Source organism: Protomyctophum bolini, assembly GCF_963924005.1.
Source record: "Protomyctophum bolini genome assembly, chromosome: 10".
Classification (NCBI taxonomy): domain Eukaryota; kingdom Metazoa; phylum Chordata; class Actinopteri; order Myctophiformes; family Myctophidae; genus Protomyctophum; species Protomyctophum bolini.
This window is the reverse complement of record NC_137871.1, coordinates 21,181,716-21,206,222: the sequence shown is the minus strand read 5'-3', so window position 1 is coordinate 21,206,222 and position 24,507 is coordinate 21,181,716. Positions and strand designations below refer to the sequence as shown.

Below are 24,507 nucleotides of genomic sequence, written 5' to 3'. Positions count from 1 at the left end.
GTACCAACCATTATTTCCATCCGGTACGTGCTGGCTGCGCCGGATGTGTTTCACTTGAATCCAACCGCTATTCTTTTATGCAGCGACCATTCAAATTCAAACACTCATAATAACAACAACATAGATTACATAGTGCCTGTTTTTTATAAACACTTGTGAGTTAAAGTGCGCGACGAAAAATGTCCAGGAGACGACACAGCGACGGGGATGACGGTAAGTTTCACGTTACAGTTACACCTACCGGGTGTTTGTTTTATATGCTAGGCTAACTGATGCTAGCTGATTGGCGATGGTGCAGCAGCACATGTACGAGGTGACGTGATGAATACAACATCGTAGTGTAATTGTGTGTATGAGTCGTTTCCCACCTTGCGAAAGGTTCTCAAAATGATGACCGAATGCATCAGTTGAATGTTGGGTGTTTTCCTACTTCACCCTTTCTTGCTCAGACTAGTTGCTATCCTAGCTTGGCTAGTTAGCTAGCTAGTCAGGCAGTGGACTGTATGGGGGCGGCAACCTGATAGTGAGTGAACCTGCATTGATTGATTAAATACTTTACTCTTTATTAACAATTTGCAGGAAATAGCACAGGAAAGTACAGTTCAATACAAGAGGATTTTATAACTCAAGAAAGTCTATGCCTGGCTTGTTATAAATATACAGTATTAATTAGCCCACTAAACCCATTAACACTGATAATACTGAGTGCCAAATGTTGGTACATAACTAAAAATACATCGCATGGATGCACCTGGGAAGTATCCTCAGTGATGTATCCTGAGGTCAACGGGGTTTCCAACATCATACCCCTCACTCAAGTCCCGACTTACGTCCCAGTAGCTACCCTCAATCAGTCCCACTAGGACTAGGGCAAAACCAGGGCCACACAATCCGTTGGAACCATATATACTCTAAGCCTTAGGTTGGAACTACTCCAGAACTACTCTGCCAGGGCTGGGAGGTACGCTTCTGGTGCATGGAAGGACTATGCTCTGTGCGGGTTGTCTCCTGTCCGGGCCCCTCCTATGTCTCACCAGGTTCACTCCTGCTCTCACCAGGCCCAGCCGCCCAGGACCTGTGCGTTGCACCAGAGTCCCAGAACCAGACAGTTCATTCAGGAGTGGTTGGTTGTGGAATGGTTCCGCAGGGAAATGGTGCTGCAGCTCCGCTTGCTGCTTGCATGGCCCTCCTAAAGGCCTCACAGAGGGTTGTTGGGCTTCCTCCTCACGGAGGACTCAGGCTGGGGCGCTAACCCATACTGCTCACCCGGGTGCTGTCTACATTCCGGTGGTCACCAGACTATACCTGGTTGTCACATAGTCTATTCCTATGAGTCACTATAAATAGAAATAGTAGTACAGTTACAGTACAGAAATTGTTTATGGGTACGTGTTTTGGTGAATGATATATAAATCCCATCCATGAACCCATCGCCATGTAAATTAGCTCTGGTCCATAGCTCTAATGCGTTGCTAGAGCTATGGACCAGAGCTACATGTAAATACACAAATGAGTAGCTGTTTCAATGCATTTGCAGGGCTACAGTGAAGCACTGATGTAATCCTTCACCTGTTATTGCATTCTGGTTTGTGACATGAAGGATAAAATTATACTATTTGTTGATTTCATAATCATTAATATTCTACGTTTTTTAATTGTCACTTCTCCCTCGTAGGAGGCCAAGCCCACAAAAGGAGGCGAACATCTGAGCCCATTGAAATTGAGGACCGCTTGGAGTCGTTGATATGTCGTGTGGGAGAGAAGGTAATGGGCTCTTGCTGTCTTGGTAATATACAAATTCATAGCGAATTATTTGTAGATTGCCTAATTTATGGATGTTTTGCCTGTAATGACATGCCCAGAATGGGGATGGCAGGTTGAAAGTGATTAGGAGTTAATACGGATATTAGTTCATTATTTATCATTTATGTTGAGAAAATTGACCTGGCATTAACACATTTAGACCTGGTGTAATTATGTTGTTTTACCTTTAATCCTGGCTGAACCCTCATACACATACACACACAGACCTCTGTGTCTCATATAGCAACATAATTATTTTATTTTTTATACAAATCTGAACGTTTTCAGAAATCCTTACGTACAATTTAGGCATTTAGCAGATGCTCTTAATCCAGAGCGGCTTACATTAACCAAGAACAAAAGCATGGCAATACATCACATACATAAAAAGTAGTAGTAGAATCATACGTAAGAACGTAACAGTGGACTATCTATATAATGAAACTATGCATGTATAGTATACTTTATAGTGCTATGTCTACATAAGATGCTATAAGCCTAAATAAAATCTAAAGCCCTAACCACACAAAAGGTTCAAGACGGTGTTAGCGTTGGCCCTGCGGTCTGATATGTCTTGTTGCACGTTGCAATTCAATGGCCCAAACCACACCAAAGGGTTAAGACGGTTTTAGCGTTAACTCCTTGCAACCGTTTGGACCCAAGGAGTCGCATGGTGACCCTTTGGTGTGGTTAGGGCTTAAGTTACATAAATTGGGCCTTTGCATACGCCTGTAAGGTCGTTTGGGCTAGGGCAAGTGCTACGGGCCATGGTGGAGTCTGAAGAGGTGGGTTTTCAGACTATGGCGGAGAATTGGGATTGAGGCTGCAGTTCTGATTGTATTGGGAAGTGCATTCCATAGTTTTGGAGCCAGAAGGGAGTAAAGTTTGGGACGTGTCGCATTGTCCCGTGGTTTTTAGTGAAGGTACTTCCAGCTTCCCTGCATTGGCTGTTCTGAGTGCACGGGAGGTTTTGTAGGGTTCGATCAGACTTGCATGATATGGGGGAGCCAAACCTTTGGTTGCTTTGAATGCCAGCATCAGAGTTTTGTATTCTGTGTGGGTAGCGACAGGGAGCCAATGGAGGGAGTGGAGAAGGGGGAGACCTGTTAGAATTTTGGCTGGTTGAAGACCAAGCGAGCTGCGGCATTTTGGATTATTTGGAGAGGCTTAAGTGCGCATGCCGGTAGGCCAGTAAGGAGGGAGTTAAAATAGTCAAGTTTTCACAAGACTGTTGTGGATTAGGAGCCAATTGACTCCTGGGTGAGGAACAGTTTAATTTGTTATGTTATAATGTGTAAACCTACAGGGTCAAGTGACAGCTGTAATGTGTGTTTTGAACGAGAGCTAAATAGTTAGTCAGTCCCGCATGGGACAGGACTTAGCTGGGAAGAAGAGAAGCTCAGTCTTGAGTCTTGACTGGGTTCAGCTTGAGGTGGTTAGAAGATATCCACTGTGAGATGTCAGCCATGCATGCAGTGATTCACTCTTCCACCTGAGTAGCAGGGGGGGGGGGGGTGATAGAAACAGTTGCGTGTCATCGGCACAACAGTGATAGGATAGATTGTGAGCAGTGATGATAGTGCCAAGAGATTTAGTGTACAGGGAGAAATTGAGGGTACAAAGTCAGGGGCGGCCTTAAAGGTCCGCTGACACGCCCCGAAATTAATATGGGTGGTACAGCACATCACGTGGTCTGACTGAAAACAGTTTGAAACCGTTTGAAACGGGGCTACGGCGCTAGCAACAAGTGGCTATAGGTCAGGCTAGCGTTTTTGATGGTACATTTAGCGTCATATTGGCTATAAATGTAATTGAAAAAAAATATTTTTTCGCCAGAAATGCTTAGTTTGAATGCAATTGAGGTTGGCGTGGGTTTTTTTAGGGGAACTGCAGCACAAGCGCAAATTTTGGAGTCGAGTCCCATGTTCCCCCGGTCGCCAACACCCCTGTCTGCCCGCTCTGAGACCTCTCAGCCCCGCAGCGCGACAGTCGCGACTACGGACGTCTGCTGTTGTCTGGCCGCTGTGAGAGCAGCGCGACTACTGTTCTTTTCCCCTCTCAGCCGCAGGCTGACATGTACACCCTCGCTCTCACTCTGTAATACCGTAGTTAGTTACCACAACATTGTTCAAGTGAACTATAGTGTGTTTATGTTTGTATTCATTGTAATAATAAATATCGCTATGCCGAGGCATAGTCTTGCGGACGAGATCATGAGCCTCTACGGGGGACTGGGCATGTGTGTACACACACACACACACATGTACACACACATGCAATGGCACGGAATCTGCCTCGGGCTCTCTTCCCCGCTGTCATGCACTATAGCCACGGCTAAAAGTTGTGTGTGTGTGTGTGTGTGTGTGTGTGCGTACACACATGCCCAGTTCAATGCGGGGACCTGACCAGAGACTATACGTCCGTCCGTCCGTCCGTCCGTCCGTATGATAAAATAATCATAGCGATATTGATTATTACAATGAACAAGCATAAACACACAGTTCACCTGAACAATGTTGCGAAAAATTAATTTTTTGAATGAGACTTTCACCCAGTATTCAAGCTAAATGTGACACCAAAATAGTAGCATAAGTTGCTATGCTACCACGGCCACCAAGCCCGGCGAGCCCGCATAGAAGTCGTTGGGGAAAGCCCCTCGCCACTCTGACGTCAGAATCATGATAGCATTGTTTGATAGCAGTTCTTAGCTCCCGAGGGGCGTGTCAGCGGGCCTTTAAGCATCGGGAGGCCCCGTTCATGACGTCATAATTTTAATAATTATATTAAAATAAATTATATATATATATATATATATTTATTTTCCTATTTTGTTACTTTACTTGGCAACCTGCGCCCGTGGTCATTTTCCGCTAACCTGAGTGGGGCTCCCTAGCCTGCTGGAGGGGCTCCCATCATCCCATGCACCCTCAGAGAAAAAAAAAGGAAAATAAATGCAGCCTTGAGCCTGCTCCTCCTTTCCTCAGATTGCCAATCCCAATAAATCCAAAAGTAGTGTGAATATTTCCACAGCCTAATTACTAAAGGATAAACTATCAGTCTTCTCCGAAATCTGGCAATCTTTGTCAACTCAGCATGTGTTGACAACGCATTGTAAACAGAAACAGAATCCGTGTGTGTGTCACACCAAAAGTGGTGACCTATAGAATCCTGTACATTAGAATCAACACGCAATCCTCACCCCTACACAGCTGTCATCAATTAATTAATTGATTTCCAAGAAACCTGGTAGGTCCGGTCGGTGAGGTAGGAGGAGAACCACTGTAGCTAGTTCCGAACTTGGACCAAGGTCAAACATTTACAGTACCTACCACTGCTTGTAAACTATTTCCAATGGTGTTTCTTTTGCCCCACAGAGTACATCATCACTGGAGAGCAATTTGGAAGGTCTTGCAGGCGTCCTAGAGGCCGACCTCCCAAATTACAAAAACAAAATCCTGCGCATTTTATGTGCTGTGTACGTACTGTATTCTGTTACCTCATTGCTATTTCTCTCTTTCTCTCTTATTAAAGTCTTAACCACATGAGCCCTAACGTTACTACCTTAAAGCCTGTTCTCTTATAATACAACTTTGTCATATGACAGTGTCAATCTTTTTTGCTGTTAAAAAAAAAAAGTTTGCCTATAATGACATGCCCAAAGTTGTGAGGCCAGGATTACAGTTAACTCGGTTGTCTCTCTCTGCATTTTCAGTGCCCGGCTCCTACCTGAGAAGTTATCTGTGTATACAACATTGGTTGGCCTTCTCAATGCCCGAAACTACAACTTTGGTGGCGAGTTTGTGGAGGCCATGATCAGACAACTCAAGGAGACGTTAAAAAACAATTTCTACAATGAAGCTCTTTACTTGGTAGGGCTACTAAGTGACCTTGTGGATGATACAAACGACTTTGACTTCTCTTGACTCGTTGAATTTCTATACATGTAATCTTAATTTTACCTACTTTTAATTCATTGCTGGTTGTCCATTTTGCAGGTGAGATTTCTGTCTGATCTGGTCAACTGCCATGTGATTGCTGCTCCCTCCATGGTGGCAATGTTTGAGAACTTCATTAGTGTTACGCAAGAGGAGGACGTACCACAGGTAGCTATTGGGGGCACACAATGTAGTGCACATGGTTTCACCTGTGCTATTGTGAAGAACAACCAAAATAATATGGATCTTATGGATTTTTAAATGTGCATTTGGGTATAGTTCCAATCCTGCACTGTTGTATTAAATGCAGATGTATTAACAATACATTATTATACAGTATATTTTACAAGATAAACCCTGATCTGTGCAAGATAGGGGGGTAAAAAAGTGACCACGCTTTTCTTTGTCCTGTCAGGTGCGGTCAGACTGGTTTGTGTACGTGGTGCTGTCCTGTCTGCCCTGGGTTGGTAAGGAGCTGTACGAGAAGAAGGATGTTGAGATGGACCGAATGCTCAGCCAGATTGAGGGCTACCTGAAGTAAGAGTTCTTATTTCTTGTTATAACTTTCCACTCCCATCTTTTCCTATTCCCCTTTCTTGCTTTTTCTTTTCATTTCTCGCTTTCATTCACATCCCACTGTTATTTCTCAAACTACATATAGTAATGTATTTATTAGACATCAGAATCATGCACAGTGTCTGGTTTTTCCTTAAACTGGAAGGAAGTTCAAATATGTGTCTCATTGTTGATTGTCAGGAGACGAGCAAAGACTCATGTCTCCATGCTGCAGGTGTGGACAGCAGAGAAGCCCCACCCACAAGAGGAGGTGAGGGAAACAGCCACTGTATATTGAAATCCAATCATATGTGAAGTCCAAGCAAAAACGTTTTTTGTGATGGCATGGTGGTAGAGGGGTAGCAGGTTGACATGTATGGACGGAACTCTCTAGGTACCTGACGATTCGATTCTGATTCATAGGGCTATGGTTCGATTGTAAATTGATTACTGATGCGTCACGTTTCCAATACAGGATTTATCAATAAATCTCTGTCCTTTTATCAATCTCCGTCGCTGAGAGCGCTGGGCGTTACTAATTGATTGAACGGAGAACTCCGTCCTTGCCGCTCGGGGTGTTAACAAGGTTGCAAGATGCTTTAACGAATCCAGCAGTGAAACAATAAAAACACAAGAGGTGGAAACAAGTGCAATCTATAAGAAGATGTTTAACACAATCAAATGAAATTGTCCTGTCACTTGTCTTTATTTATCTGGAATAGGGTAGTAAAATGAAATGTATTTGTAACCTATCCTCTCCCTTTCCCTCCCAGTATTTAGACTGCCTTTGGGCCCAGATTCAGAAGCTAAAAAAGGATCGTTGGCAGGAGCGACACATCCTGCGTCCCTACATTGCCTTCGACAGCGTACTATGCGAGGCCCTGCAGCACAACCTGCCTCCGTTCACCCCACCGGGACACATGCCTGACGCCCAGTACCCTATGCCCAGCGTCGTCTTCCGTATGTTTGACTACACTGATGCCCCTGAGGTATGGTGTGCATATGGCTGGGTATTGATAATATCAACTGATAGTGTACCAGTAGAGCCCAAAAGCTCCCACTCTAAAAAATAGTGATTCGTTCTATAATAATGATTGGTACACATTGGTTCTATAAATAATGATTAGTACAAATTATTGTGTACCATTACTATTCTAGAAGTATTGCCACTGTTTTTCTCTACAACGTTGTCTTCTGTCGATCCTCAGGGCCCTGTTATGCCCGGCAGCCATTCAGTTGAGAGGTTTGTTATTGAGGAGAACCTACACAATATCATCAAATCTCACTGGAAAGAGAGGAAAACATGGTGAGGAACGGCTATCTCTGGTTTCGAGGGCGGTATTCCGGTCAATAGCTATTCAGTGTTGTTCATTAGTACCAGCCACCGAGTGGGCAAAATTAAAATTGCAATAAAAGCTTCTTGCGGTGGGTTGTCGCTTTTCATTAGGCCAATCTTTTTAATCCTTTAGGACCCACTGTACCAAATGTATCACCCTCAAACTATGGGCCTCTTTTCCATGTCTGGATGTGAGAATTTAAAACACACCCTAAGGGGGAGAAAAGCCTTTAGCAAGTTGAGCATTTTGTCTTTGTGTGTGGTCCAGCCATTGTATACAGTATTCTCTATGGGATGTACACGCTGCTAGTGCTAGGAGTTATTTCACATATTTTCTCAATGCTTATATTAGCTGTATTATTAAGTTTGTAGTATTAAGTTGTTCTTTATTATGTTTATCCTATGTACAATTGTTTTTGGTGCCTGTAAATTGTAGAATTAATCCCATTTCCCTGTTTGAGATTTGTATAATTGTGTCAATCCTATTTTCATAGTACTTGTAGTTGACCAGCAGGTGGTGTCATTATTCAAAGATTGCTAGATATTTGCCCTGAAATGTTTCATTTAAACAGGGAGCCAGTGAGGTTTCTTGCACAAACTAAAAACTAGTAGGATAAAATAAATGACTAAATGAATCTTCAAGCAACACCATGTCAACAAAGTATATAGGGTTTAAGTGGTTGGGTAAAGGGATTTCTTCCCCATCTCAATTGAATTTCTTGAATTTATATTTCTCTAAAATAATGTTGATTTTATTTTCAGTGCTGCCCAGTTACTCAGCTATCCAGGGAAGAACAAGATTCCACTTAACTATCACATTGTGGAGGTATGGGGTTATTTTATATGTTTTTTGTTTCACCAGAAATCTTTTTAGACCGGTGTTCCCACTGTAGTAGAAAAATAAATGTCTGCTTCTCTTTGCCACAGGTGATTTTTGGACAACTCTTCCAGCTCCCTGTTCCACCACACATTGATGTCATGTACACCACATTGCTCATTGAACTCTGCAAACTGCAGCCTGGATCACTGCCCCAAGTTGTATCCTTACCGGCTGTGATGATGATTTAACTTAGTTAAAATGCTGTATGTTTGAGCAGCTAATTTATTATTGTACCAATGGTGAAGTTATTTTATTGGCATTATATATATATATATATATATATATTGCTGTTTGCTATTTATTTAAAGGCATTGATATAGATTTGTTCAATTAATTATAAAATGTCATTTGAGTTGACCTTAACAGCTGAATGCCAGTTGGCCCAAGCTACAGAGATGCTGTACATGAGACTGGACACTATGAACACCGCTTGCATAGATAGGTAAACTATGCACTCTCAGATGTGTCTCTTTTGTGTATATCCGATTGTCCATAGCCATCGATATATGAATCCTAGGCTTTGTCTGTCTCTGTATGGAGTATTTGGGCCGGTGAATCACTTACTGTTTTTACAACCTTATCTCCATGTCTTGATCAAAACTCACTCATTTTATTGTCTACTCAAGGCGGCTTATGTGAACACCCCAGTTTACAGTTTACTTGATTACTTACTTGATTCAGTAATTAGATATTTCCTATACAAACCCATTGTAACCTCAAACTTTATTTTAACTATGATAGATTCTTCGAAAATACCCTACCTTGTTTCTGTTGACTGATACTGCCCTCCTAATATGTGATTGTCTAATATGGATTTTCATTTACCGGTACTGTTGTCATTCATTTTTAATAATTCTTTGGAAAAGAACATCCTCCTAATACGCTCCCGTATTAGGACAATAGCAACTTAAAAACGGTGTTTTTGAAAGTGAAATATCCCTTTTTAAGCAACAAATCAAAAGAAAGAGGAAACTACAGCCATTCTCTCCTCTCACACAAGGTGCAACAGCCTTAAAGGTCTGAGCAAAGTCTTCACAGTGATTAGATTTCTGGGTACTGTAGGACCAGACAGTTGACCATGTCAAGAGTGAGGCCAAAAAATATACATTTCTCTGCCGGTAACGCAAAAATGTTTTTATACATACAAATTGATTGGTAAAAGTACCTTCAATCTTCAACAATGTAAAGGCCATCGATTGATTTACGGTTGTCAAACAATTAAAAGGCCTTGTAGAAATTGCATCTGTTTATGTGGTCAAGTTTTACAAGCTTGTCTCGTGAATATTTTCAGACTCCTCAACTGGTTTGCTCATCATTTGAGCAACTTCCAATTTCGATGGAGTTGGGATGATTGGTGAGTAAATACTGCATCAATATTTATGGGACTACACATGTTTTATGTTTGCGGCAAATTAATTCTGTGCACAATGAAGGTCGGTATTGCGTTCTGAGAATTGCATATGATTTTAACACAATCGGCGCCGGGATTTCTTTCAGAATAGGCATAATGTTGCTTGTTTACCTTACTATGATTACGATCAAGTCTCTCTAGAAGCGTTAATATTCCAGGTGAGAGGCATGTTGAAGTCAGAAATGAAGACCTACGTATAGCCATCTGGTCAAAACCACGGAGATATCCCTAGATTACGCGTGGCGAGCCTTTCTTTCTGATCACTAAACAGGGAAGGGAACCGCGCATGCGCGAAAAGCAAGGAGTACATTGCAGAAGGATAGGATAGGCTAGGACGTGTACACGCATCGCAACCAGTTGTTTGGATTAGCTATGACGTTTCCACACGTCGTATGAATGTGTTAAAGTCTAATAATTACTCGTACAATTTTATATTGAACCTTTACATTTCATTCAGTGCATGCTGTTTTTGAAAATATTAATACAGAAAGTGCAGCATACATTAATTTTTCAATCAATTAATTACTATTATCATTTCTTTTAATGGTGCACAAATTCTAAAATGTGTTGATTGTATTGTGACTTGTATATCTTTCCATAGGGCTGACTGCTTAACCGTGGATTTAGACAGACCCAAGCCCAAATTTGTCAAGGAGGTGCTCGAGAAATGCATGAGGTAATAAAATATTAGAGTCATTGCATATCATCGCCTCAGATGTTCTGTCTGCTTTATACAAATATTAATTCTTATACATCACATCGCATTGTGTAATGGAATGTAGGCACAAGCTTGAACTCAAGTGATACATGGAAATTCTGCCTCTTGCCCTCAAGCGCCCCATGTGCTTCATTAAATCAAGTGTACTCATTTAACTGATAGAAATGGATTCTACTGATGACTGGTCTAACCAATGACAATGTCTAAACCAAGTACTGCACCTGATTAAGGCCCATAGTGTGTACCACATAGGCCCTGATGCCTGAGTGACAGTCTCAGTGAGTCCCTGATTTGATTCCCAGCCGGCTGGACCTAATTTTGTTGGGTGTAACTTGACCGCTTCTCCTTGTTTCCTGTCTCTATCCACTGTACTATCAATGAAGGCAGAACCGTGTGAAATGAGGGGCACTCTTGTCATCGTACATCAATTTATGTTAGAGGACATTTGACATTGCTCCTACCAACATGTGATTGGTTTGCCAATTTGCTCGTTTACATTACAAGTTTTCCATTCAATGTCAATGCTGTTTAATGTTTTGATGCTTAATTTACGTCATATTTAGCTGAATTATCAGCTCTTATCATCATGCATCATCTCATACTGGCCATTGGCCAATCAGAATGCATATTGCCTGTTATTGGTTGGCTGATTTGCTCGCTACATATGACGTCATTTCTCATTCATCATTAATGGCAAACTTGAGACGGGCGGGGACAAAATTTAGCGGACATTTGACCGGAATTCTCTTATCGTGGTCAATGGCAAATCTTGAGACTTGTGGGGACAAAAGCTGTTATCATTTGGATTTGTAAGAAAGTTGTAGCAGATCTACAAGCTCACAAACCCCTTACAATGCAACAAGTTATATTTCTGGTCCTAGCTGCTGAGTTGTCAATTTGTCCATTTAGGTTGTCATACCACCAGAGGATAGTGGACATCGTCCCTGCTAGTTTCACAGCACTCATCCCAGCAGAACCCCTCTTCTACTACAAATACTTAGAAGAGAGTAATCGTAAGTCAATCATTCTTTATTTGACAATAATATTATCGTCTTGACCCTGACATTTATTGCACTGGAATTGTGTGTGTTTATCTGTAGTGATGTAACTTTTGTTTGTATTTGTAACTGATACACTGTTATTATGCTGCTTGTTTGTGTACCCATTCCATGGCCAATTCTCCTTTTGGAACGAAGCATCTCCAAGTGAATTCCTAGTTAAATTGTGGTTAAATAATGTCCAAAGCAGTCATCGGTATGCTCATTTAAGAGTGCACTACTTAAACACTCAGTATTTTTAGAGCTTGCCGAACATATTAGAATAGTATGCCTCCAGTTAAATTTCCTTAGATTACCATTCTGGTCAAATGTGTTATTGGGGTATGGATGATAAGAACAAAAAAAACATGGCATGGATGCACCTGGCTGGGACGTATCCTCAGTGATGTATCTCAAGGTCACCTTTCTGAGACGTATCCTCAGTGATGTATCTCAAGGTCACCTTTCTGGGACGTATACTCAGTGATGTATCTCAAGGTCTTCGGGGTTTCGTTCATTCAAGTGACCCAGCCAGGATCAAGTCCCGACATGCATCGATCAGTCCCATTAGGGAAAGACAGGGTCACACAGTCCGCCGGTCCAGAACTACTCTGCCGAGACTGGGAGGTCTGGCGCATGGAAGGAGAGGAAGGACTAGGCTCTGTGGGTTGACTCCTGTCCGAGCCCCTCCTACGTCTCACCAGGTCCACTCCTGCGCTCACTCACCAGGTGCAGTGCAGGACCAGTGCGTTGCACCAGACTCCCACCACCAGACACTTCATTCAGGAGCGGCGGATTATAAATTAATGTAAAAGACTTGAAAGTCATTAGTGTGCCTCCTCCCCAACAGCATCCGCAGCAACGTTGCCAGGTTACCAAATGGCTAACACCGTTAGCAACGCCATCAAGAACCGAGCATCCAATGAGGAGATCATGACCATCCTCAAGGACGTACCCAACCCTAACCAGGAGGACGATGACGGTGAGTGGCTCCATGGGTTGTCAACCAGCAGTATGGTGTCTTACCAGACACCAGGCCTAGCCCTAGGGTCAAAATATATCGATAGACCACCTCCAGCCACTGCAGATATGCTAGTTATATTGTATTAACGACGATGTACCATACAGATTGGTTCAAATGTTTTATTCATTAAAATAAGTTGCTAGCTAGAGAGACTGCATATAACCAGCATATTTTTGTCATTCTAGACCTCAGGACAGGGTACATGTAGTTTGAATTTGAATCTGTCCTACTTTCTGAATTACTTTCTCTTTGTCCGTTTATCTCCATCTGTGTTCTTCCAGATGACGGCGAGAGCTTCAACCCTCTGAAAATTGACGTGTTTCTGCAGACCCTGCTCCATCTGGCTGCCAAGTCCTTCAGCCACTCCTTCAGTGCCCTGGCCAAGTGAGTGTTTGTGTGGTTGGTTGGTTCCCAACCACTGTGCCAAGTAGGGGTGGGTTCAATTAATCTATACGGAAATAATTGTATCGTACTCCGAGTAGTAATGAAAACTGACATTTTGTATTTGATGAGTCTAACTTATATGTCAATGTACAAGTAAACCTACTCTCAAATTCTGTAGTACAGATCTGATTTATTTGTTGTCCTTCAAAAGACAACAATTATAGCATTTCCATAAACGTAGCAGTGGCTGAGCATTGTGGAGGAGATATTTGTAATGGAGAAACTAACTCATACATTGAGACTGCAAGAGGAACTATTCACTGAAAAATGGGAGAAATTGACTGAATATAGAAATCAACAGAACGACACCGATGTTAATAATGATGGACATTCATAAATGGACTGGAATACGTTGTTTATTTATGATGTATATGAAGCCTTACACTGTGACTGTCATTTTATGTTTACCTGCAAATAAAATGTAATATATATATATATATATATATATATATATATATATATATATATATATATATATAAACGTGAGAAAATGAACAGTCACATACATACATAATGTGTCCAGGGCCTGATGATGATATGTATTTCTAAATCCCTTCTTGACAGGTTCCACGAGGTGTTAAAAGCACTGACTGAGTGTGATGAGGGCAAACTGCACATACTCCGAGTGATCTATGAGGTCTGGAGGAACCATCCAGAGGTAAAAACCAGTCTGACATTGGCTACGTTTACATGAAGGGTGATCATTCCGAATAAATACTTCAGAATAAAATACATCCGATGTAATGTTTTTTGCCGCGAGTTTACATGGGAAATGGTCATTCCGAATGAGTGTTTATATGGAGAAGTGATAGAAGACATGATACATGTTAATTCACGTGAAACTACGCCATCTGTTGGACACATAAAATATAGGCAGTTCATTCATTGTGACTGTCTCAACAATACAAACATATTACAGACGAAAGACGATACTTTGAAATCCCATCATTTCATTCCGCAGTAGCTTTGAGGCTGCTGGTTGGATAGGGGCGGCGCGGGCATATATTTTTAGTGTTTACCGTCTTTTTTTCCCCACCCGCTGTGGCTCCGCTTCTCCGCTGGGAAGGTGATCATCTCGTTTTTATTTGTAGGCCTACTACTATACTTTGTATCTACAGCACGGCCAGGGCACGCAACGCAACACTGATGATTATTATTGTATTGGGTCGCTCGTTATTTTTGAGAGAGAGAGAGAGAGAGACTGTTGAACACACACACACACACACACACACACACACACTGTGACACACACACACACACACACACACACACACACAGATCAGGGGTATCTCATCTGCTGCTGCTCCACGTTTTTTTTGTGGATTTCGGATCTGAAAAAAGGAACGAAATAACGCGCTCTATGTGCAAACTCCTCGGCGCCGACGGCGCGCCTTGGATATGAACGCCTTGGAGCATGCTCAGAAAGACCAGAATGAATTTACATCCGAAGCAGTGTATACATGAGTCAAATTTCTTTCAATCGCATTGAAAATCGGAGTAATCCGGCCAGTGACATCGGAATGGTTTTTAGATCGCATCGAGCGTTTTCATTCGGATCATCGGATGTAAGTTTTTGTAGGTGTTTACATAACAACGTTTAATAGGATTGAACTTCTATTCGGAATGAAAAGGGGATTTAACTGCTCATGTAAACGTAGCCACTAACTGATTAAACAAGAACACACCGCATGCATGTACAGGATTACAGAACAAGCCTTCAGACCGCAGACTTGTTGTTTGACACTACAGTAAACATACATACGTGAAAGACTAACCTACTGATGTGTATCGGTTTGTGGACTAGTGCTGCCTGCGTTGTTTGAAATGTTATGAGCTTGATACCTGCTTAACCACCATGACCACCGCTTTCTTCTCTGTCTCTCTGTATGCCCTAGATCAGCCAGTTGCAAATATTTGAACAGATATTTTATAAGAAAACATTTCTGAATGCAGAGACTATTGTCACCAAATTCAATTAATCTTAAAGGGATAGATAGATTCTAGTTGGATCTTGATAATGCAGTGTAAAAAGTAAAACGTGATGGATTCAATATTAACCATGTGTGTACTGCTATTACAGATGACCGCTACGCTGGTGGACAAGATGGTCCGTACCCAGATTGTGGACTGCGCGGCTGTGGCCAACTGGCTCTTCTCTCCGGACATGGCTCACGAATTCACCAGGTGGATAGAGACAGACAGAGATCAGAGATTTAATCATGTGGATTTACTAGGCCCTTTTGTTGGGTAGTGACCATGTTTTCAAAGTTGGGGCTGCCAGGAAACAGCTGGAAGGGGGTCAATTGGAATGGAAAAGCAAATTATAACTATGATGAGCACTTCTGACCCTGTCTTCTGTATAGGTTTTACGTTTGGGAAATTCTGCACTCCACCATCCGTAAGATGAACAAACATGTGCAGAAGATCCAGAAGGAGCTGGAAGAGGCCAAGGACAAGCTGGAGAAACAGCAACACAAGAGGGTAAGCTTTTATTCCTTAAAAAAAAGATTATCCCACGATTTTTTAACCCATTGTTCACCCCTGTGTCAATTATCTAATGTGATCCTGGGCTTTACACACCCTCCGCCAACCTGGGGAGAGCAACGGACTTGAACTCATGCTTCCTTCATGCATGAGTGTCCAAGTTGCTCCTTTACACCTGACTGGGGGGAGTTTCCCTGGTTGGAAGTAGTGCGTGCAAGGAACACGTTATTCCAAACAGTTCCTTTCCCCTTCAGGCGCCCCCGCTGGCCAGGGGGAGGCAGTTTAGAGACCAGGATTACCTGGTACCTACCCTAGGGCACACGAGGAGAACATGCAGACTCCACACAGAAAGGCCCTTTCGCCAACCCCGCCTCGGGGGGCTTTTAATCCTAATTTAACCTCACTGTTTAGTCATTAGACCGACAACCTACCTCTAACCCTAACCGCAAGCACGGGAGCAGCGCATGTTTGAGCGGTAGTCTGACCGTTGTTCCCACATGTCAGACTAATGCTCCGTCGGAATTACGTTCTGATCCCGTTTAGCCTACTGATCCCGGTCTCCTGACCACGTGACCATAGATTGAGCCTTAAATGTCTCTATCGTCAACAATAGTGTCCAATAACATTCCACTGATTCAAGAAAGATCAAGACATTTTTATGAATGTATGCAATGATCTGAAATTAATACTCTGGTTGTCCAGGAATGATTGTGTTAAAACCGTTATGTACGCATAGTTTCGTGGCCTATTGCATACAAAACTGGGGATCCTTGAAATGAAAAGGTTCAAGACCCCACTGCCTGAGTTAGAAAAGTCTGATCATTCTGTGTGTTTGTGTGCAGAGGGACAGCACTCACAGCACTCACAGCGGAGACGATGAAGACATGGAGAAGAACAGTGAGGACGAGGAAGGTCAGCTGGAGGAGCAGATAGATAAACTCCAGGAGAAAGTGGAGTCTGCTCAGAGTGAACAGAAGAACCTCTTCCTTGTCATCTTCCAGGTACCACAGTGGTTCTAAACCACTTGAACAATATTTAGTATTAATTGGCCTGTTAATAAAGTATCCAGTCAATCAATAAATATATCTGCTTTAGCAGACAGTTTGATGGTCCAATGGAGTTGAGTGGTTTTGTCTGAAGGACTTTTTAATACTTTTCATTGTATTCAATCTTTCAATAGCATTGATTTTATGGAAGAAGAAAGTGGAGTTTGGTGGTTTTCCCCCTGACAGCGACGATATATTAGTAATTGTAATCAGTATTTGTTTTGTGTTCCTTGCAGCGTTTCATCATGATGCTGACGGAGCACCTGGTACGCTGTGAGACGGCCAGCGTCGACATCAACACTCCCTGGTACAAGAACTGCATCGAGAGGTTGGAGCAGATCTTCCTTATGGTAAAGCACTCGCATATACATTACATACAAACACACCAAGGAAGTACTCTGCAAAAAAGGGTTTTACAATGTGGCTCCTATGGGTGGATTTGGTCCCATTAAATGAATCATTTCAAGAACCAATGGATCAGTTGGAGTTGGATGAATAGAATGATTGATTGATGGTCCTTCTCTCCCCAGCACCATGTGACCATCCAGCAGTACATGGGCACCTTGGAGAACCTGCTGTTCACCGCAGAGCTTGACCCTCACATCCTGGCTGTGTACCAGCAGTTCTGTGCCCTGCAGCTCTAAGACCATACATACAGACACGCACACACTTCATCTCCCTCTAAAAACTTGCCATATACGCTTGCGCTATATGATGACCAATAGTCAGTGGACAGACTTTCCAATTAATGATTCTAATTAGTGCCCTTTGAAATCTTAATTGTATAGCTGCTACCAATCCATTCAGAAGTGGATTGGTTTATATTTTTGCATAATATTTTGATGATTATTAGTAATGATGAAATGTTTTTCTTCCCCATTATTGTGTGGTTATATTAACTCTTGTATAAAGGTGGAGATGAGGGCAAGGTACAACAGCTGACCAAATTCATTTTTTTTAAATTGGTAGCGTCACAATTACATTGTTTTTCTTTTGTGCAGCCCTGTGTGGGTGTCACCAGGGATTGTCAATCTGAAACAGAATGACCTTGTCAATCATGTCAATCATTGTAGCTATGGCATAAACATTTAATTTCACTGGAACAAAGGGCACTAATTAGAAAACCTAATTAGAAATGGTGTCCACTGACCTTTTAGTCTTATAGTCAGTGTATATAGTCAACCGACTGAATGCCAACCATACTTGCACAGAAACCAGTTCTTGCCTCAAGAATCTCATTGGTCAATTTTTGGTTTTACATGTACTCCTTTTGAAAGTAGGAATGCTAACGGGAATCTGTAATCTTTTGGCCATTTATTTGCGGTATGGTATTAGTTAGGTTTTTGTTTTGTTATTTTTATCATAATGCTCGTAGTCCTATGAGTGTATTTTTTAAATGTATCATCTGCGAGTCAGAACTGAGCAGTAGAAAAAAATAAACCCTCAGTATAAGGCAATTTCAGGTGTTCCTCCGATTGATTCCAAACCCAGAGTGCTCTACTTTTTTATATGTATTTTATGTGAAATTGGGGAAATGATTAAAAATCTGTAGAGTCCGTTTGCCTGCTGTGTCTATTGTCTCAGACACGCACCATGTAAGGCTATGAAACCATGATGAAATATATTGCAATGTCTTGACTGTTTGACTGAGTGGAAGCTTCAGTCTGATAATCATGCTAGTATTGTACTAGTTCAGTACTGTATGACTTCCCAGTTTGTGTAGAGGATTTATTTACCTGATAACACTGGTTCAGAGACATATTGACAACTTAGTTTCACCCAGTGTGCATATTGTGGACAAGACTTCATGTTCAGGGCAATACACTACAATATTGTAGAAAATAAATTGATACAGTATTAATTTACCAACTATAGGACAGATTTTGTTTTCCAATTTTTGTAAAGCAGGCAAAAATAATTATAAATGTACCTTTACAGAGGTAAGAGGTATACTATGCTTGACACCAAAAAGCATCTTTTTGCCACAAATTGATATTTTACTAATAGTTGACAGTTTGTTAACTTTAAGTACTGGACGTCTGGACCCTCGTCTGGTTTGACAGACGGGTAGTGTGTGCAGGCTGGGTGGTGTGTGATAATCCGGTTGAAGTATTCCTTCGGTATGGCGACGGCGGGCCCAGGAGAACAATAACGTGACGAGACAGTATCACGCTAAAGGTTCACAAAGTTTATTACATAAACAGGGACATATATAGTGCTGGATCCTAATGACGTGACAAGATATGAGAGACAACCTACTGCAGCAAGGCTGACCTAACCTTGCTGTCTGAGATGTCTCTCATAGCCTAACTAAGTATGCTACAGATCAGGGAGTACACAATACATATCAAGTACACTGTCTCACGTTCAAGTACACAGACATGATCGATCATGTTTGTACATTTGTTTTGAGATTGATTAGACTACACCTCCACCATGCCTCAGCTAGCAGCTGGCCCCAGTGACGTGAAAACATTTTTATAATTCATATTGGGACAGGTTTCCATAGTTAACCGTTCTTGCTTTGTTGCTGGGCATAGGCAACACAAGACAGTCCTTTAACTCATTGATGCCTGAGGCCGAATCTGGGAACGCCTTCTACGGCCTGACCTAAGGTTTCTGAAAATCTTCAGATTCATTCTTTTTTTTAATCGTTATGTTGCTACATGTATAGCAATAGCTGATGACACGGAGAGCGCGCGGGCATCAAAGGTAGAACGTACAGGTTGCACCAGGCATCAATTGGTTAAAACTCAGGGAACATTATGGTCAGTGCACTCACTATCACTGCGTGGGCAGTTTTGCTTTGCACCGGCAGATTCGTCTGGTCCCCAGGCTAGCACTCACTGCCTGGAGTCACCAACATGTCCATACACGGACAAAGGTGTCTGTGGCAAATGTTTGATTTTCTGTTTTACAAACACCACTATGTTCTTATTTCTGAATGTCATGTCTCCATGTTTGCTTCAGAATGTGTAGGACACTCATTTACTACTATATATGTCCAACTATTAGTGGTTCTTCTCAGATGTTTTATTTGCAAGGACCCCCTTAACTCTGAGTGTTCAAATGGAAAAGAAATTACCCGTAAGGGCCTCAAGACCCGCTGTTCAGGCCAAAGCCTATGTGGCATGCATGCGCCTGGCCCGCTAGGCCAGCGGGCGCCCCGTAATTTTATAGTTTAACCACTTTCAAAATGTTTCACTTTCTTTGTTTTTATTGCTGATTTACATGCGTGTAGATCAGGGGTGCCCAAAAGGTAGATTGCGATCTAAGCGTAGATCACAAAGGCTGTGCAGGTACATCACAGGACATGTCCCTAAAGAATATTTAATTTAAATATATAAAAAACATTTTTTGCCATCTGCCACTTGAGTTAAAGGGTTGCTGTGCATAAATGTCTGTATCATTACAAATTAAATACAAAGAAAACCCTAACTATTAGATTACCCCCCTCTATTTCCCATTCCAAGTGCATTTGTCCTACTATATGTAATGCTAGCGCCGCTCTCAGGTAAACTATTTTCAGTAATGGTGGGTAGATCTTGTTGAGCTGATCATTTTGAAAGTAGCTCTCACGTCATAAAAGTGTGGTCACGCCTGGTGTAGATCATATTTCTTTGCTGCCAAACACCTTAGTACAACAAAATATATGGCTTAAGTGGTTAAATACTGTGTTGGTACCAACAGTGATTGCTTTTTACTTGTTATTCCATATAACAAAAAAAAAAGGTTATACAAAAGTATTTACACAGGAATGTATCTATGCATGAAGAAAACAAACAAAAACCTTTAGCCCTGGTGTACTGTTGTAGCACTCCATTGTTCCTTCTTCCCGAGATGAGGTAAGCTAACAGTCAGTTTAACTATACCTTTGCCAGGCATGCTCTCTCCCCTTTATGAACATCCAATAACCATCTCCATTTCTTTGGCATGTTGTGTGTTATTCTCTCAGTGGAAAATTGGGTCAGTGTTCAAGTAATCTGGCTTGGAGAACTGCGACAGGGTGAAGGATGTGAAGAATACAAAAGGCTCTGCCTTTTGGGTCCCACCACTTAATAAGGAAACAATGACTTTGGCAACACAGCTTTCTTTTTCAGTAGAAAGCTAATAGGCAGACAGTGGAAGTTAAGGCTCTGACGGGATCCGGTTTTAGATCAGCTGATAGTTCCTTTCAGTCCTGGCAGAGGACTTTACCACATCAGCCAGTGGTGTATTTCACTTTATACACTCTGTCTTTATGTCATTCAATTCTGGGGGTGGGCACTCTGGGGGGTATTCCTCCACACTCCAGATTACTTGTCTATGGTCCTGGGTGGCGGTGCCTTTGATTTGTGCCTCAGCATCCAGTCGCTTGTATCTCGTATTGAAGAAGATGATACAGCCGCAGGCAGACACACTAAACAGGCCTGCCATCACCAGCACGGAAACTGCAAGATACAGAAAAAACAGTCAATGAAATACTTATCGTCCAGTCCTTCCTCCTGCATCAGATACCCTCCTCCATACTTTCCTTAAATGATGAGAATGACAGCCTAACCCGGGTGTCCCAATAAGGCCACCCAAGCTGGCATGGTTTGTAGTCAAGGCACTGCATTGTGTCATGCTATCTCATGTTACAGTATGTCATGTCATTACATGTTAGAATGCACCCTACCCTTCCAGGACTGGGTATCAGTTGAACAGGTAGCAATAGGAGAGCTGACCCGCTTGGACAGCGCCTGAAGGAGCATTATGTAGAGAACTGACTGAATCTGTCTGGAAAAACACATTGAGAGCACACGACAGTTATAACCAGTCAAAGTCATTAACATGCACCTTGCAAATATAATTTTGCAACTACTAAGTTTGACAAAAATGTAAAATCATCTGCTGAAAAAAAAAAGGGAAGCTCTGCACACACAAATCTGTGCACAATCAATAGATTTATTTGCAAGCTTAAGTCTACTGACCTTCTTCAGGCAACTACAAAGTTTAAAACAGCCCATTGAAAATTACAGGAAAGCTCTGTGTAGGACAAGAATGTTATAGCTTTTCTTGGAGACAGTAATACCCTGATATGAAGATGAGGCCGGCAGAAGTAGCTTCTCCAACAGGGTAGGAACATTCCACGGACAGCTCCATGGCCACCGGGTAGATGGAGAAACCGAAAAAGCCGAATAGGGAGCAAATGGCTGCAATGGCTACTTTCTGTCCCTGCATCTGAGAGACCTGGTGGGTAGGAAGAGAAGGGGAAATATTTCATGATCGATAATCAGGGCAAAAGCACCCTTTCATGTCTAATGTGCGGCCGAGCATAGACATGGTAACTGCCTGCCTCTGATTGGCCTACAGACACTGCCCGTCTCGACTGTCCTCCGAGATGCGAGGTTACTCCGTGGAGGTAAAATAATACAAGAGAATATTTTTGTAGAAGAGCCAAACTAATATCATTTATACCGTTTGCTTTGATTACACACGTGTACGATGATTTGATTTGCGTGTGTACTTCTCAATAAAGTGTTAGTGTTGATTATCGTGTAAACTAATACTATTATACTAAAAAGGATAAAGGTGAAGGGAAAAGAGACCTTTTTACAGTACAATACTGTTTCACGTTTACACACGATACATTACACAATAATCAACACAAACACTTTATTTAGAACACACTCAAATCAAATCATATTACGGCGTAAATATTCAATCAATCATTCAATCAAAGCATAACGGCATAAACAATATTAGTTTGCCTCTTCTACAAAAATAAAACTTAAAAGTTACAGGCAGTTCTCTTGTATCATACCGATACCGTATTATTTTCCACCACCTCTCAGCAGAGATCAGACTATCCAGTCAAGAGTCAAGACGGGCAGTGTCGGTAGGCCAATCAGAGGCAGGCTATGCTCAGCCGCACATTAGATATACGCTTTCGTGCTCACTATCTGCAGCACCAGTCAAAGTTTGAATGTCCAGTTTGTGTAGCAGAGCAGCCCTGCCTGTACCAAGTGTGGTGCGCATTAGAGCATCAGTGTACCTGGAGGAACCTGGGGCCCCTGGGGCGACTATTCTCATAGCAGACCTCAGAACTGTGTTTGTGCCAAGATTGTGTGCTGATTGTACTACGTGCCGCAAGCCGTTTACATTTTTGACTAGTAAATTATTCAATAAATCAATCAATTGGTAATTTGGATATATGGAAATATATTAAAAAGAGTTCATTAATCTATCTGACTTTATAACGTGAAAATGTAACCCTAACCGTTTATTTCCTCACCACAGCAAAGGCAATGCAGGCCAGAGCAGTGAAGCTCATGTTGATTTTGGTGACTTCCACAAACTGTTTGGTCTTATCCACGTAGACACCCAGGATCCCTGCTCCTACAATGCCGAACACAATGAAGAGACCTCCACACAGGCCAGAGAAGTCCTGTAAACACAGCCAGAGCATGAACAAAGTCAGTTTCCCAAGGACCAAGGATGAGGACTGAGGAGAAATCATTAAAAGAGCTTTTGCTTTGTGCCTAGCAAGCATTATCCTTGGCTTGACCTAGGATCAAATCCCACAAGGGGCCTAATCTGCATTCATTGCCCTTGTCTCCAGAGCAGGTTTATAGAAAAGCATCAATCTATCCATTCAATATCCAAATATACACATACATACATATACATAATTAATCACGTTAGTTGCTATTGTCAAATGTGTGCATAATGTCACTTACATTGGTGTATCCTTTCACACACAGGATCTGTTCGAGCAGCGTAGAGAAGCAGGTAAACACAGCGATGCCCGATCCGAAACACAGTAGAAGGATGAGGTATGCCTTGTTTTTCAGTAACTACAGGGACACAAATGCAAGTTTTCATCAGTCCTGCAGGTCACAGCTTTTCACTTCTGACAATTGAAGCTGCCATCTAGTTCCATTTTAGATGTGTATTGCTCAGACCTTCATCAGGTATCATGCCTGATGAAGGTCTGAACGACCGAAACGTTGCTCAATAAATGTAATGCTGTAAGTGAAGACAGTGTGCGGGATCCCTTTTTTTCTACTTCACCAGTTCCAGTTATCCAACGCACCCGTTTTGATTGAACACAAGAAAGCCACAAGAAAGCCGTTAGACTTGTTTCCGTTGTGATCCTTTTGGGGAAAGGGGACATGGGGAGTAACAAAACAAAACAGACAAAAACTAAATACCATTTGTATTTTGCCCTGACCCTGTTCCTTTTGGGGAAGGGAGGCAGGAGACAAAGACACATCAAGAAACAAAAACACAAAAGTACAAAAGACCCAACCAATAACAACTAGATTATTCTAATCTAAAAGGTCAGTATGTAGGTCCGCTGTAGGTGTGCATAAGGACTTTTTTCTTCTAGATGTGTATTGCCGTCAGCCACTTGGGTCTGCCTGTGGTGTCTGTCTGAATCAGCCAGTGAGCTCATCTGTCTGCATTACGCCAGTCTTTCTGTTTATTTGGTTAATCTTTTTTATCAGATTAACCACATAAACCCTAGCAGTCCTATTCTGGGCATGTCAGAATTAGTCAACATTCCACATCTTTTAAAAAAAAGTTATTTTCTTATTTTCTAAGCTTTTAGTCGATAGTACAGTGGAGAGACACAGGAGACAGAGTAGGGGAGTGACATGCAGCAAAATTGTCTAGCCAGCCGAGAATCAAACAGGGCGACTTTCAGGTCGCCCTGAAAATAACATATTTACGGCCCGGACGGTTAGCTCAACCGTCTGGGCACCTAGGCTGCCAAGCCAGTCGGACGGCGTGCCGCAGGTTTTATCACAGCTTCAAATCAAACATAAACACAGACCATGCTCTTGTTACCGTCTTATTTTTAGATTTC

At 42.0% G+C, this 24,507-nt stretch overlaps 2 protein-coding genes across 3 annotated transcripts in view; one reads left to right on the top strand and one right to left on the bottom strand.

Annotated features, from left to right (window-relative positions):
- The window catches only part of slc49a3 (solute carrier family 49 member 3), a 40,489-nt gene that overhangs the window by 8,731 nt on the left and 7,251 nt on the right, over nt 1-24,507 (bottom strand). Inside the window, exons 6-10 of one of the 2 annotated variants that reach the window (XR_013964737.1) lie at nt 23,375-23,491; nt 22,930-23,082; nt 21,727-21,884; nt 21,331-21,431; nt 19,538-21,103 (exon numbers count right to left, since the gene is read on the bottom strand). Coding sequence is in view for 1 of the 2 variants with exons in the window: in XM_080774028.1 (XP_080630154.1) it covers nt 20,892-21,103; nt 21,331-21,431; nt 21,727-21,884; nt 22,930-23,082; nt 23,375-23,491 (741 nt within the window). In the remaining variant the exon portion in view is untranslated. Of the gene's footprint in view, nt 1-18,851; nt 21,104-21,330; nt 21,432-21,726; nt 21,885-22,929; nt 23,083-23,374; nt 23,492-24,507 lie in introns of those variants that run through there. The other variant, XM_080774028.1, reaches the window with a different exon arrangement.
- On the top strand, nt 60-18,230 carry ncbp1 (nuclear cap binding protein subunit 1). Its single transcript, XM_080773901.1, has 23 exons — nt 60-213; nt 1,676-1,764; nt 5,178-5,278; nt 5,516-5,672; nt 5,799-5,906; nt 6,154-6,275; nt 6,495-6,564; nt 7,067-7,282; nt 7,502-7,599; nt 8,392-8,455; nt 8,557-8,667; nt 8,887-8,951; nt 9,801-9,863; nt 10,522-10,596; nt 11,548-11,651; nt 12,526-12,657; nt 12,981-13,083; nt 13,708-13,801; nt 15,224-15,327; nt 15,507-15,624; nt 16,470-16,628; nt 16,910-17,023; nt 17,204-18,230. Exons 1-23 carry the CDS (start codon nt 180-182, stop codon nt 17,315-17,317), a joined length of 2,415 nt encoding a protein of 804 aa, XP_080630027.1. The 5' UTR covers nt 60-179; the 3' UTR covers nt 17,318-18,230.

Excerpts from the sequence above, each read along its gene's own strand:
- ncbp1 (XM_080773901.1), top strand. The coding sequence starts at position 180 with ATGTCCAGGAGACGACACAGCGACGGGGATGACG. Across the intron at positions 214-1,675 it reads ACACAGCGACGGGGATGACG|GAGGCCAAGCCCACAAAAGG; the intron begins GTAAGTTTCACG and ends TCTCCCTCGTAG. Across the intron at positions 9,864-10,521 it reads CGATGGAGTTGGGATGATTG|GGCTGACTGCTTAACCGTGG; the intron begins GTGAGTAAATAC and ends ATCTTTCCATAG.